This window comes from Mobula hypostoma, chromosome 4 (genome assembly GCF_963921235.1).
Source record: "Mobula hypostoma chromosome 4, sMobHyp1.1, whole genome shotgun sequence".
In the NCBI taxonomy this organism is placed as follows: Eukaryota; Metazoa; Chordata; class Chondrichthyes; order Myliobatiformes; family Myliobatidae; genus Mobula; species Mobula hypostoma.
Window position 1 is genome coordinate 203,042,190 of NC_086100.1, and position 15,199 is coordinate 203,057,388.

Here is a 15,199-nt window from a genome sequence, read left to right on the forward strand (position 1 = left end):
TTAGGGAAGTGTTTAATTGGAGAAAGGAGAAATATGAAGCTATCAGGCAAGAACTTGGAGGAATAAATTGGGAACAGATGTTCTCAAGGAAATGTATGGCAGAAATGTGGCAAATATTCAGGGGATATTTGTGTACCATTCTGCATAGGTACGTTCCAATGAGATGGAAAGGATTGTAGGGTACGGAACCATAGTGTACAAAGGCGGTCGAAAATCTAGTCAAGAAGAAAAGAAAATCTTATGAAAGGTTCAAAAAACTAGGTAATGATAGAGATCTAGAAGATTATAAGGCTAGCAGGAAGGAGCTGAAGAATGAAATTAGGAAAGCCAGAAGGGCCATGAGAAAGCCTTAGCGAGCAGGATTAAGGAAAACCCCCAAGGCATTCTACAAGTATGAACATTCTACAAGTAAGAACAAGAGGATAAGACATGAGAGAATAGGACCAATCAAGTGTGACAGTGGAAAAGTGTGTATGGAACCGGAGGAAATAGCGGAGGTACTTAATGAATATTTGCTTCAGTATTCACTACGAAGAAGGACCTTGGTGATTGTAGGGATGACTTACAGCGGACCAAAATGCTTGAACATATAGAGATTAAGGAAGTTAATGTGCAGGAGCTTTTGGAAAGCATAAAGTTGGATAAGTCACCGGGACCGGACGAGATATACCCCAGGCTATTGTGGGAAGCAAGGGAGGAGATTGCTGAGTCAATGGCAACGATCTTTGCATCATCAATGAGGACGGGAGAGGTTCCAGAGGATTGGAGGGTTGCAGAAGTTGTTCCCTTATTGAAAAAAGGGAGTAGAAATAGCCCAGGGAATAATAGACCAGTGAGTCTTACTTCAGTGGTTGGTAAGTTGATGGAGAAGATCCTGAGAGGCAGGAATTATGAACATTTGGAGAGGTATAACATGGTTAGGAATAGTCAGCATGGCTTTGTCAAGGGCAGGTCGTGCCTTACGAGCCTGATTAAATTTTTTGAGAATGTGACTAAACACATTGAAGAAGGTAGAGCCGTAGATGTATATGGATTTCAGCAAAACATTTAATAAGGTACCCCATGCAAGGCTTATTGAGAAAGTATGGAGGCATGGGATCCAGGGGGGTATGGTTGTGGACGGGTCATATTCTGCATGGAGGTTGGTGACCAGTGGTGTGCCTCAGGGATCTGTTCTGGAACCCCTCCTCTTTTTGTGATTTTCATAAATGACCTGGATGAGGAAGTGGAGGGATGGGTTAGTAAATTTGCTGATGACACAAAGGTTGTGGGTGTTGTGGATAGTGTGGAGGGCTGTCAGAGGTTACAGCGGGACATTGGTAGGATGCAAAACTGGGCTGAGAAGTGGCAGATGGATTTCAACCCAGATAAGTGTGCAGTGGTTCATTTTTGTAGGTCAAATATGATAACAGAATATAGTATTAATGGTAAGACTTTTGGCAGTGTTGAGCATCAGAGGGATCTTGGGGTCTGTGTCCATAGGACGCTCAAAGCTGCTGTGCAGGTTGACTCTGTGGTTAAGAAGGCATATGGTGTATTGGCCTTCATCAATCGTGGAATTGAATTTAGGAGCCGAGAGGTAATGTTGCAGCTATATAGGACCCTGGTCAGACCCCACTTGGAGTACTGTGCTCAGTTCTGGTCACCTCACTACAGGAAGGATGTGGAAACCATAGAAAGCATGCAGAGGAGATTTACAAAGATGTTGCCTGGATTGGGGAGCATGCCTTATGAAAATAAGTTGAGTGAATTCAAACAACAGGAATTCTGCAGATGCTGGAAATTCAAGCAACACACATAAAAGTTGCTGGTGAACGTAGCAGGCCAGGCAGCATCTCTAGGTAGAGGTGCAGTCGATGTTTCAGGCCGAGACCCTTCGTCAGGACTAATGATTCAACCTTTTTTCCTTGGAGCGACGAAGGATGAGAGGTGATCTGATAGAGGTGTATAAGCTGATGAGAGGCATTGATCTTGTGAATAATCAGAGGCTTTTTCCCAGGGCTGAAATGGCTGCCACAAGAGGGCAGAGGTTTAAGGTGCTTGGGAGTAGGTACAGAGGAGATAGCTGGGGTAAGTTTATTATGCAGAGAGTGGTGAGTGTGTGGAATGGGCTGTTGGCGACGGTGGTGAAGGTGTATACGATGGGGTCTTTTAAGAGACTCCTGGACAGGTACATGGAGCTCAGAAAAATAGAGGGCTGTGGGCAACCCTAGGTAATTTCTAAGTTAAGAACAAGTTTGGCACAGCTTTGTGGGCCAAAGGGCCTGTATTGTGCTGTAGGTTTTCTATTTCTCTATCTTTCTAAAATTGCAAATGTTACCCTACTCTATGAGAAAGGAGGAAGGCAGCAGAACGGAAATTATAGACCAGTTAACCTGACCTCAGCGGTTGAGAAGATGTTAGAGTCAATTGTTAAGGATGAGGTGATGGAGTACTTGATGACACAGGACAAGATAGTACAAAGTCAGCATGGTTTCCTTCAGGGAAAATCCTGCCTGACAAACCTGTTAGAATTCTTTGAAGAATTACAAGTAGGATAGATAAAGGGGATGCAGTGGATGTTGAATATTTGGACTTTCAGAAGGCCTTTGCCAAGGTACCACACATGAGGCTGCTTACCAAGTTAAGAGCCCATGGTATTTCAGGAAAGTTACTGACATGGTTGGAGTATTGGCTGATTGGTAGGAGGCAGCGAGTGAGAATATAAGGATCATTTTTTGGTTGCTGCCAGAGACTAGTGTTCCACAGGGGTCAGTGATGGGACCACTTTTTATGCTGTATATAAATGATTTAGATGATGGAATAGATGGCTTTGTTGCCAAGTCTGCAGATGGTACAAAGATTGGTGGAGGGTCAGGTATCATTGAGGAAACAGGTAGGATGCAGAAGGATTTAGACCGATTTAGAGAATGGGCAAGAAAGTGGCAAATGAAATACAATGTTGGGAAATACATGGTCATGCACTTTGGTGGTAGAAATAAATGTGCGGAATATTTTCTAAATGAGAAGAAAATCCAAGAATCTGAGATGCAGAGGGATTTGGGAGTCCTTGTGCAGAACACCCTGAAGGTTAACTTGCAGGTAGAGTTGGTGGTGAGGAAGGCAAATGCCATGTTAGCATTCATTTCAAGAGGTCGAGAGTACAAGAGCAGGGATGTGATGCTGAGGCTTTATAAGGCACTGGTGAGGCTTCACCTTGAGTATTGTGAACAGTTCTGTGCTCCTGAATTCAGAAGGATGAGAAGTGTTCTCAATGAAACCTTTTGAATGTTGAAAGGCCTAGGCAGAGTAGATGTGGAAAGGATGTTTCCCATGGTGGGAGAGTCTAGGACAAGATGGCACAGCCTCAAGATAGAGGGGCGCCCTTTCAAAGCAGGTGCAGAGAAATTTCTTTAGCCAAAGGGTGGTGAATTTGTGGAATTTGTTGCCACATGCAGCTGTGGAACCCAGGTGTTTGGTTGTGTTCAAGATGGAGTTTGATAGGTTCTTGATTGGACATGGCATCAAAAGTTATGGGGAGAATGCCGGGAACTAGGGTTGACGAGAAGATAGTAAAAAAGGATCAGCCATGATTGAATGTCGGAGCAGACTCGATGGGCCAGATGGCTTAATTCTGCTTCTATGTCTTATGGTCTTAAATTCTTCTATGTAAGTGCATGACTATACACTATATTTCCATCAGCCATTTTTTGCCCATTCTCCTCATCTGTCTTTGTCTTTTGTAGCTTCTGTACTTTCTCAAAACCACATATCTCTCCACTTATCTTCTTATGGTCTGCAAATTTTGCAGCAAAGCCTGCAATTCTGTCATCCAAGTCATTGACGTATAACGTAAAAAGAAGCCTTCCTGGCACAGACCCCTGTGGACCAGCAGCTTTATTCCTGCTCTTTACCTCCTGCCATCAGCCACTACTTTAACCATGCTAGAATCTTCCCTGTAATACCATGGGCTCATAGCTTGCTAAGCAGCCTCATGTGTGGCACCTTGTCAAAGGCCTTCCAAAAATGCAAGTACAATATCAACCGATTCTCCTTCGTCCATACTGTATGGCATTTCTTCAAAGAATTCTAACAGATTTGTCAGGCAATAATTTCCTTTGAGGAGCCCATGCTGACTGCAGTCTACTTTGTCACAAGCCTCCAAGTACCCCAAAACCACATCCATAACAATAGTCTCCAACATCTTTCAAACCATTGAGGTCAGACTAACTGGCCAATAAGAACTTAAGAACGTAAGAAATAGGAGCAGGAATAGGCCATCTGGCCTGTCGAGCCTGCTTCACCATTCAGTAAGATCATGGCTGATCTGACCATGCACTCATCTCCACCCACCTGCCTTTTTCCCATAAGTCTTAATTCCCCTACTATGCAAAAATCTATCCAACATTTCTATCTTATTTCATATATTGCATGCATTCAAATCTGTAGTTATCCCCCTTTTCAATTTTCTCTGCAACTCACTCTACTGACTGCAGTTTTGCCCTGTCATCTGCCTGTCCTTCCTGACAGTCTCACTACACCCTAGGCAGCATCTATAGAAAGAGTTACAGTCGATGTTTTGGGCTAAGACCCTTTGTCAGGACTAAATGAAAGAAGAGCTAGTAAGAGATTTGAAAGTGGGAGTGGGAGAGGGAGGTCCAAAATGATAGGAGAGGATAGGAGGGGGAGGGATGGAGCCAAGAGCCAAGATGGACAATTCTGTTGTCCAACACCTTATATTCCGCCTGGGTAGCCTCCAACCTGATGGCATGAACATTGACTTCTCTAACTTCCGTTAATGCCCCACCTCCCCCTCGTACCCCATCTGTTATTTATTTTTATGCACACATTCTTTCTCTCTCTCTCTCTCTCATTTTTCTCCCTCTGTCCCTCTCACTATACCCCTTGCCCATCCTCTGGGCTTCCCCCCTCCCCTTTTTCTTTCTCCCCGGACCTCCTGTCCCATGATCCTCTCTTATCCCTTTTGCCAATCACCTGTCCAGCTCTTGGCTCCATCCCTCCCCCTCCTGTCTTCTCCTATCATTTTGGATCTCCCCCTCCCCCTCCAACTTTCAAATCTCTTACTAACTCTTCCTTCAGTTAGTCCTGACGAAGGGTCTCGGCCTGAAACGTCGACTGTACCTCTTCCTATAGATGCTGCCTGGCCTGCTGTGTTCACCAGCAACTTTTATGTGTGTTGCTTGAAATTCCAGCATCTGCAGATTTCCTCAGGTTTGCGTCACTACACACTCTCTCTGTTTGTGTACCAACAGCCCCATCCTCAGTCCTGTGACAATAATAAACAATTCCACTTTTAACTTTTGCATGAAGAGTTTCCTTTGTTAATTAAGATTTAGATTAAGGAGAAATATTAAGTTTAATTTCTCAAGGCAACCAAATGTGTTTTATTTTGTGACGCCAGTGGCTGTCTGGAGACAGGACTGGAATCCCTGCTGAAGGCTGCTGGCAGCAATCTCCTAATTCTGAAGGTTTCCCATTGTCCAAACGTACTGACTGACCGTTCACTTTGGTTGGCAAGTTGCTACTGCCGCGCACTTCAAGCAGTAACTTATCGGTGAGTAAAGTAGATCTTGTTTTATAGCTGACCTGACTGGAGAAATAATTGGGTAAACAGACTTAAATGTTATTCATTACAACAGCTATGGAGTGAAATATGTAGAATAGATTTTGAGGAGATGCTTAAAGGCTTTTAAAAGCAAAATTCACTTGGATTTACTTGCTGATTGAAAGAGGGAAAAGGTAGGGGTTTGTGTTTCTTGTTAAAGTCGATGTGGTCCTTGGACATAGTGGTTTTACTGCACTCCTGTTTCCCTGACCTGGAACATCCAATTATTGAGTGCCAACTGCTGTACTTACTGAGAGAGTCCACTGTGATCCTGACCTTAGTTTATATACTGCCAAAGGCAAATGTTAAGCAAGCCCTGAAAGTATTGAGTGCCAAGGTCAACAAACAAGAAGCAGTTTACTCCGACACCTTTCAAATCATTGTTGGGGACTTCAGTCAGGCTTGTTGAAGAACTGTCTGGCCAATTATCATTAACAGCACCAGGAGGCCCAACACACTCAGCCACCGTTATTCTCCAGCTAGAAACGCCCCTTCTTCCATGCCCAGACAGCATTTGGGGAGCTTTGATCATCTGGCTGTATTCCTTCTAACTGCTTAGAGGCAGAGACTAACGAGTAGGACTCCAGAGATAAGGACAACAAAGAGGTGGTCGTGTTATGTGGAAGTTGTGTAACATGTTGGTGAGGCCAAATTTAGAGTATTGTGTGGAATGCATATCAGTAAGCTTGAAAGATGCAGAGAAAATTTACACAGATGTTACATAGAAACATAGAAAACCTACAGCACAATACAGGCCCTTCAGCCCACGAAGCTGTGCCGAACATGTCCCTACCTTAGAAATTACCTAGGGTTACCCATAGCCCTCTATTTTTCTAAGCTCCACATACCTATCCAGGAGTCTCTTAAAAGATCCTATCATATCTGCCTCCACCACCATCGCCAGCAGCCCATTCCACACACTCACCTCTCTCTGCGTAAAAAACTTACTCCTGACATCTCCTCTGTACCTACTTCCAAGCACCTTAAAACTGTGCCCTCTCATGCTAGCCATTTCAGCCTTGGGAAAAAGCCTCCGACTATCCACACGATCAATGCCTGTCATCATCTTATACACCTCTATCAGGTCACCACTCATCCTCTGTCGCTCCAAGGCTGGGACTTGAGGACCTGAGTTAAAGGGGTATATTGGGTAGGTTGGACTTTATACCCTGGAGCGGAGGATAATGTGGTAAGATTTGATAGAAATATACATAATTATGAGGGATACATACTGGGCGAATGCAAGAGGCTTTATTGTTCAGGTTGGTGAGAGTAGAACTAGAAGTCATGGGTTTAGGGTGAAAGGTGAAATATTTAAGGGAACCTGAGGACAAAGTGGTGTTTGCAGGTCCATTTAGTGTTGTCAAATCATAGAAAAGTACAGCACAGAAACCAGCCCTTCAGCCCATCTAGTCCGTGCTGAATCATTTAATCTGCCTACTCCCATCGACCTGCACCAGAACCATAGCCCTCTATACCTCTACCAACCATGTATCATCCAAACTTCTCTTTAATGTTAAAAACAAACTCACACACATCATTTGTGCTGGCAGCACTCCCCTAACCCTCTGAGTGAAGAGGTTTCCCCTCATGTTCCTTTTAAACTGTTCCCCTTTCACCCTTAACCTGTGACCTCTGGTTGTGTTATCCCAACCTCAGTGGGATAAAGTCCCAACCTATTCAATCTTCAGTTATAACTGAAACCCCGTGGTTTCCTTGGCTGTGTAAGTCTAGGGAAGACAAACTCCGGCCCTCCCAAACTCGTGAGATTGAGGTGCTCTCCCACCCCAAACCCCTGTTTGTGTGGGTGCTGTGGCATATGACTCTCCACGACATAGGGCATAGCCGCCCGGCAGTCAGCCAAATTATGCTTCCTAGGTAGCCCCAAGTTATTTATGAGGACTCGGTCTCCAGACATGAGGTGGGAGAACCTAAACTTTTGATCATACCTCCTCTTATTTCCTTGATTCTGCTTAGTAGTCATGACTTCAGCTAATTCGTAAGCCCTTTTCAGCTCCCTTCTCCTATCAGACACATACTGTACTTCAGATAAGTCTTCGGTGGTAGGTCTTCCTCGCCAGTCCCAAAAAAGAGGTTGATGGGCAACCTCACCTCACGCCCAAACATCAGATAATATGGCGAGTACCGGTTAGCTTCATTTTGTGTACAGTTGTAGCAATGGACCAGATGTCCAATATGTCGACTTCACTTGTTCTTTTTGCTGATCTCCGAGGTTCCAAGTGTGTCTAAAAAGGTCTGATTAAACCTCTCGGGCTGGGGATCACCCTATGGGTGATAAGGCGTAGTCTTCGACTTCTTGACTCCAAGCGTACTCAGTAGCTCATGTATGAGCATACTTTGGAAATCCCATCCCTGATCACTATGTATCCCCCTGGGGAGCCCATAATAAATGAAATTCTTCTCCCACAACACTTTGGGCTCCGTGGACGCCCTCTGATCTTTGGTAGGGAAGGCTCGCGCATAACTGATGTAGTGATCCGTAAGTTCCCGCGGGCAGAAGTTCCCACGTGCTTCAAACAGGCAACAATTATACCAGTGCCTAAGAAGAATAATGTGAGCTGCCTTAATGACTATCGCCCTGTAGTACTCACATCGACAGTAATAAAATGCTTTGAGAGGTTGGTCATGACTAGACTGAACTCCTGCCTTAGCACTGACCTGGACCCATTGCAATTTGCCTATCGCCACAATAGGTCAATGGCAAACGCAATCTCAATGGCTCTTCACATGACCTTAGACCACCTGGACAACACAAACACCTATGTCAGGATGCTGTTCCTCGACTGTAGCTCAGCATTTAATACCATCGTTTCCACAATCCTGATTGAGAAGTTACAGAACCTGGGCCTCTGTACCTCCCTCTGCAATTGGATCTTCGACTTCCTAACCAGAAGACCACAATCTGTGTGGATTGGTGATAACATATCTTCCTCACTGACGATCAGCACTGGTGCACCTCAGGGGTGTGTGCTTAGCCCACTGCTCTACTCTCTGTATACACATGACTGTGTGGCTAGGCATAGCTCAAATACCATCTATAAATTTGCTGACGATACAACCATTGTTGGTAGAATCTCAGGTGGTGACGAGAGGGCGTACAGGAGTGAGATATACCAACTAGTGGAGTGGTGTCACAGCAACAACCTGGCACTCAACGTCAGTAAGACGAAAGAGCTGATCGTGGACTTCGGGAAGGGTAAGATGAAGGAACATATACCAATCCTCATAGAGGGATCAGAAGTGGAGGGAGTGAGCAGCTTCAAGTTCCTGTGTGTCAAGATCTGTGAGGATCTAAACTGGTGCCTACTATCAATGCAGTTATAAAGAAGGCAAGACAGTGACTATACTTCATTAAGAGCTTGAAGAGATTTGGCATGTCAACAAATACACTCAAAAACTTCTACAGATGTACCGTGGAGAGCATTCTGACAGGCTGCATCACTGTCTGTTATCGGGGTGGGGGGGGGGGGTGCTACTGCACGTGACCGAAAGAAGCTGCAGAGGGTTGTAAATCTAGTCAGCTCCATCTTGGGTACTAGCCTACAAAGTACCCAGGACATCTTCAAGGAGGGGTGTCTAGGAAAGGCAGCATCCATTATTAAGAACCTCCAGCACCCAGGGCATGCCCTTTTCTCACTGTTACCATCAGGTAGGAGGTACAGAAGCCTGAAGACACACACTCAGCCATTCAGGAACAGCTTCTTCCCCTCTGCCATCTGATTCCTAAATGAACATTTTTCTTAATATAGTTTTTATTGAGTTTTCAAAGTAAATACATGAAAAAATAATATCTACCCTCCCCCTCCCCTTAACCCTCTCCCCCCCGATATATACTCCTACCTAAAGAGAAAAGAAAAAAAGAAAAAAAAACTGCCTGAGTATTGGAAGGTTTGCACATACTCCATGGGATTAAAAATAAACTTAATATATATTTGTTACTTTCCCCAAGGAACCAAGATCTTTATCATCGGAGCTGTAAATAAAGGCTCCAAATATTCAAAAATGTTTCATATTTATCTCTTAAAGTCTAAAACATTACTTAGCTTCTCAACTCTCATAGTTCCGTGGGGAATCTCTTTGAACTTCACCATGTTGCTATGTGTTTCCCTTCCAATCATCCAGGCAAAAAAAGAAAAAACAAAATACTCCCCCACTAATGTTGTGAATGAAAAGATACACAACACTACCCCCCTCCATTGTGCGGGTTGTGACTATTGCCACGTTTGCACACATGAATAACATAGCGATTGGACAGTGTTTCTTCCAGCTCCCCATAACAAAAAATTGTATATATATTTAAAAAATTAATGTCATTATTCCCAGCTAATATTCCTCAAATTTTAACCTTTCTTCCCCTCCCTCATATAATTAATAATATATTTATATATTCATCCGCCTAAAAATCCAACAGGCCTAATCCTTAATCCAGTCTTCATCTTCAAACCATCTCAGACCCCTGGGTTTGTTCTTGTATCTGGTGAATATTCAAAGAATCTCGTACAAACTCCTCTGCTTTCCGGTAATCGTCAAAAAATCTTTTTTTCTCCACCAGGCAAAAAAACTTTAAGGTTGCAGGATAACGCAATATAAATTGATAACCGTGATCCCATAGGGCTTTTTTCACTGGATTAAATTTCTTCCTTTTCTTCAAAAGTTCATAACTTATGTCAGGGTAAAAAAAAATTTCTTCCCTTCTATCATCAGTGGCCCTTTTCTCTTCTTGGCAGCTTGGGCAGCCACCTGTAGAATCCTTTCTTTGTCTTGAAATCTTAAGAATTTTATTAAAATTGATCATGGATATTGGTCATCTTGTGGTTTTGGTCTTAGAGCTCTATGTACCCGCTCTATTTCAATTGATCGGTCTTCCTCTTTCATTTGCAAGGTTTTCGGGATCCATCTTTGAAAAAATTCTATTGGATTATCTCCCTCTATACCTTCTTTAAGACCAACAATTTTAAGATTATTATGTCTACTAAAATTTTCCAACACGTCCACTTTCTCCAAGAGTCGATTTCTTTCCGTGTTCCAGACAAGTACATCATTTTCTGTTTTTTCCACTCTATCGTTAATATGCTCCATTGTTCTTTCCATCTTCTGAAGTTTCTTATCCATTTTATCCTGTCTTTTCATAGCTTTATCATGGCACATCTTCATGTCTCTAAACTCTGTTCTTAATTTTCTTAGCTCAGCTGTTAATTGCAATAAAGCCTCTCTTATATCTCCGTCATCTCCTTTACTTCCAGTCTCTTCCAGTTCTTCCTCCTCTTCTTCATCTGTATTCCCTGCGGTATCCAATTCTGACTCTGAGTGGTTTTCAGTTGCGGTGGCCATCGGTTCTTGTAGTTTAAGTTGTGTCGATTTGCGCATGCGCAATTCCGGCACCTTCTTCCGAGAGACCGCTACCGCCGCCATTGCTCCCTGTTCTTTTACGCCAGAGATAAAATGCGTCTCCTCCGAAGGAGATCCAATCTGAATCCGAGGCTCCATCGCTACAGTAGGCCCTTTTCCCTTCCCATCTCGCGGCGACTTCACAACAACAGACTTCTTCTGTTGCGGTTTACGAGGCATATCATAGAGTAGTCTTACGAAGTTTATAAGTAGTTTTCAGAAAGTATTTATTAACTTTACTTTGTTTAAATGGTACTTTGCTGATTTTTTACGGGAGAGCTGGATTTACACGTCTCAATCCCACATCATCACGTGACGACCCCCCCCCCCCCATGGACATTGAACCCTTGGACACTACCTCACTTTTTTTAATAGATAGTATTTCTGTTTTTTGCACGTTTTTTAATCTATTCAATATATATACTGTAATTGATTTACTTATTATTATTATTTTAGTTATTTCTTTTTTATCTCTTCTATGTTATGTATTGCATTGAACCGCTGCTGCTAAGTTAACAAATTCTGCGTCACATGCTGGTGATAATAAACCTGATTCTGACCAAGACATTCACCATGTTGCTGGCATCTGGCTCTATTGACAGGAAATCCATGCATGCTAGGTTAAGTGGCCCCGCACTCTGCAAGTGGGACAATGGAACGGCCCTCATAGACAGCGTCTTCCTCCATAAACATTGAATGCATGACTTCTCTGGCCTCATCTGGGGCCAGTAGAACCGATCTCTGAGAGATCCATAGGTCTTGTCAACCCCCCACACGGCTAGAATCATCATGAAGCAACTTCAACACAATCCTCCGATAATTCTCAGGCAGAACCAGCTGAGAGCACTCAGGCTGGTCTGGAAGCAACGTGACCTGGTAGAGGACCTGGTTTCTCAACTCTAATCTTGGCCATTCTTTCAGTAATGGAGACACCACAGCATGTTTCGTCCTATCTGCTTTGACCATGTCTTCTTTTTTGACCGTTCACCAAACGGTACCGATGCCCGGGTCATCTCGCTGAGCAGCTGCCACTTCCCCAGGATTCAATTCCAGCAACTAGTTTGTCTTCAGAGCAGTCAGGTTACAGTAAGCTTGTGGAATGGGACCATCAGAAGCTCCCAATTGATCTACCACTCATTCCTGCCCCTGACTTTCCTCTGCCTTCACCGTGATGGCAAACTGGCACTTGGCTTTCACCCCTGGGGCAGGAACGCTCTGCCACTCTCCGTCCCTGTCCAGCCCCTTATGCACACGTTGGGACAATTACATTGGCATCAATGTTCCTACTTCCCAGCCAGTACTTCAGGCTGAAATCACATGCAGACAACGCCACTAACCATTGATGGCCTGTGGCATCCAATTTTGATGAGGTCAGGATATAAATTAGGGGATTGTTCTCTGTCCTCACCTCAAATTTGGCACCATAGAGGTAGTTACTCAACTTACCCACCACAGACCATTTCATTGCCAGGAACTCCAATTTGTGCGTGGGATAATTTTTCTCAGAGGGTGACAGACTCCAGCTGTCAAATGCAACAAGTCTCAATCCTGTGCCTTGATCCTGATACAGGACCCCCCCTAAGCCCTCTCTGCTCGCATCTGTATGCAGTGCATACGGCAATTGGGGGTCTGCAAAAGCCAGCACACCTGTTTCAGCAGCTCCCTCAGCGACTGAAAGGACTCTTCATATTTTCCATCCCATCTCGCTCCAAAAGACTCTGAAGGGTTAAGATAATCTTTATCCTCCTCTCCTCATGTCCTCCTCCCTTTCTTCCCCAAGGGGAGATAACTAAACAGAAGCTGATTTTAAGGGTGACTCACTTTCGCATAGTCCTTTGCGAACCTCTGATAGTACACACAGAACCCAAGGAATGAGCGCAAAGCACTGACAGTCTGGGGCCTCGGTCTTGTGGTCACTGCCTCTATCTTAGACAGATCCGTAGCCACTCTGATTTATGAGACTATGTGCCCAACATAGTTGACAAGGTGTCTTGCAGAACTGGCATTTGTCCAGGAAAAGTTTTAATCCTTCAGCTTTCAGGTAGCCCAGTACCTTCAGTAGCCTTGCTTCATGTTCCCCGAAGGTGGACCCGAACACTGTGAAATCATCCAGGTACACCAATACCTGAAGCATGTTCATATCCCCCACCATTTTCTCTATGACATGCTGGAAAATCGCAGGGGCTCCTGGTATGCCCTGGGGCATCTTTCGAACTGGAAGAATCCTAGTGGACATATAAATGCCATCTTCTCTTTGTCAGCCTCACTCATGGGGATCTGATAATAGCCACTCAAGTCCAGCACACTGAACTACTTCACATCACTCAGACAGACCACTGCGTCTTCGATCCTCGGGACTGTATACTGGTTGGGAACGATACACCTGTTCAGAGTCCTACAGTCCACACACATCCGTACCTTCCCATTCTTCTTCCTGGCCACTAATATTGGGGATGCACAGGGGCCTCTGACCTCAGTGATGATCCCAGCTTCCTTCAGCTTACACAAATGCTGCTGAACACCTCTGCAGGTGCCAGTCACTGTGACCTCTCTCGGAACGGGGTGTCCTTGGTCACCCAGATGGTGTGGCGAATGCTCTTGGAACAACCCACAACACACTAGTCAGTAGAAAAGACATCTTCCAGCTTCAACATCTTCTCTACCAACCTCCTCTTCCAACCAACAGGTACCAGGAAATCCCCAAAGTTGAATGACTTGGCAGTCAACTTCCCATTTTTCAGAAAGAGTTTCTCCCCGGCTTGTCTCACAGGGACACTAGACATTTCCGTCACTGGGAAGAGGTGTGCCAGTGGTATCCCTCGCTTGAAGGTGACCTCCCTCTTCGTAGTGTTCCTGACACTCACTGCCATCCTGTTCACCTGTACAATCAAGGGCTTCTGCAGTTCAGGCCTCACCAGTATCCCAGCAGGTAATCCCAACTCCTCTTTGTGGTCTTCCGGAGTATCCACAGGGAGGGCCTCGGTCTCAGGCTCTTCCAGTGCATCCACTAAGAGGGTCTCACCCTCAGGCATTCCGGGAAATTTGGGTATTCCCATCACTCTCACTACTTCACCAGATTGTAACATGACTGGTTTTGACTGGGTGAACCACACAGTCCCTCGTCTAAGCTCATTATCCAGCCGAGTGTGGCCACACACTTCCTCAAAAGCAGCGAAAAGGTTTTCAGAAAGCTCCCTCCAACTCTCTCCTTGCAGGCTCCCAGTAGTCTCCTCACAATAGGAGTATTTTTCCCCACAGAAATTGAAACTCCGTCCTTCTCATCAGGATCGGACAAACCAGCACTAATATATCAAGGACCTCAGTTACTCCCACATCTGCCTCCGAAAACTCCAGCTTCAACAACAAGTCACCGGCATATGGATCATTACCCATACTAAGACCCCAGATCTCTAGTGCGCTGAGTGTGTCAAATACAGTACAGCAAAGTGACCCGTGACCCTGTGTCAAGTATGGCTCTGGCATAAATACCCTCTATGCGTAGCGATACACTGGAGCTTGGCCCCACCAAGCCTTCAGGAATAAGGCTTTTTGCTTTAGGGTGTTCCTTGATATATTGTTGGTAACGTGCTCCCCCACTCCCCGAGACGCCAGGCTGTTCCCTCACTGGATCTCTTCTAAGTTTCCCGACATATTTCCCTGCTTAGGTACCCGAGGGCTCACTCTCCAGTGGTTCACACTCCCGCCTGAACTGTCTCTCTTCACCACAGTTGTAACAGACAATATCGGTTGCTCCCCTTCTCACAGGATCCCGGTCACTAGCATCCCTCTGCATAGTCCATCCCCTTGGGAGGTCTGCCTCCTTATCAGCTCTGACATATGGGTCATAGTTCTAAGGTAGGGACGTGTTTCTAATGATTTTTTATGCTCTCTGGGTTCTTAGAAACTTCCCAATCCTAAATCTTCCCACTAATTTTTGCTTTGTTGTATGCCCTTTCTTTTTCTTTTACGATAGCTTTGACTTCCCTTGTCAGCCACGGCTGTACTATTTTACCATCTGAGTATTTCTTCATTTTTGGAATACACATGTCCTGCACCTTCGTCATTTTTCCCAGAAACTCACGCCATTGCTGCTCTGCTGACATCCCAGCCAGCAGCTCCTTCCAATTTACTTTGGCCAACTCCTCTCTCATACCACTGTAATTTCCCTTACTCCACTGAATACTG

General features: G+C 44.7%; 1 protein-coding gene across 1 annotated transcript in view; it reads left to right on the forward strand.

The window, feature by feature from the left end:
* Nucleotides 1-15,199, forward strand: part of fbxo41 (F-box protein 41) — a 281,022-nt gene that overhangs the window by 200,381 nt on the left and 65,442 nt on the right. The window contains exon 8 of the mRNA XM_063047244.1: nt 5,402-5,554. Within this exon, the coding sequence (XP_062903314.1) occupies nt 5,402-5,554 (153 nt within the window). The remainder of the gene's footprint in view (nt 1-5,401; nt 5,555-15,199) is intronic.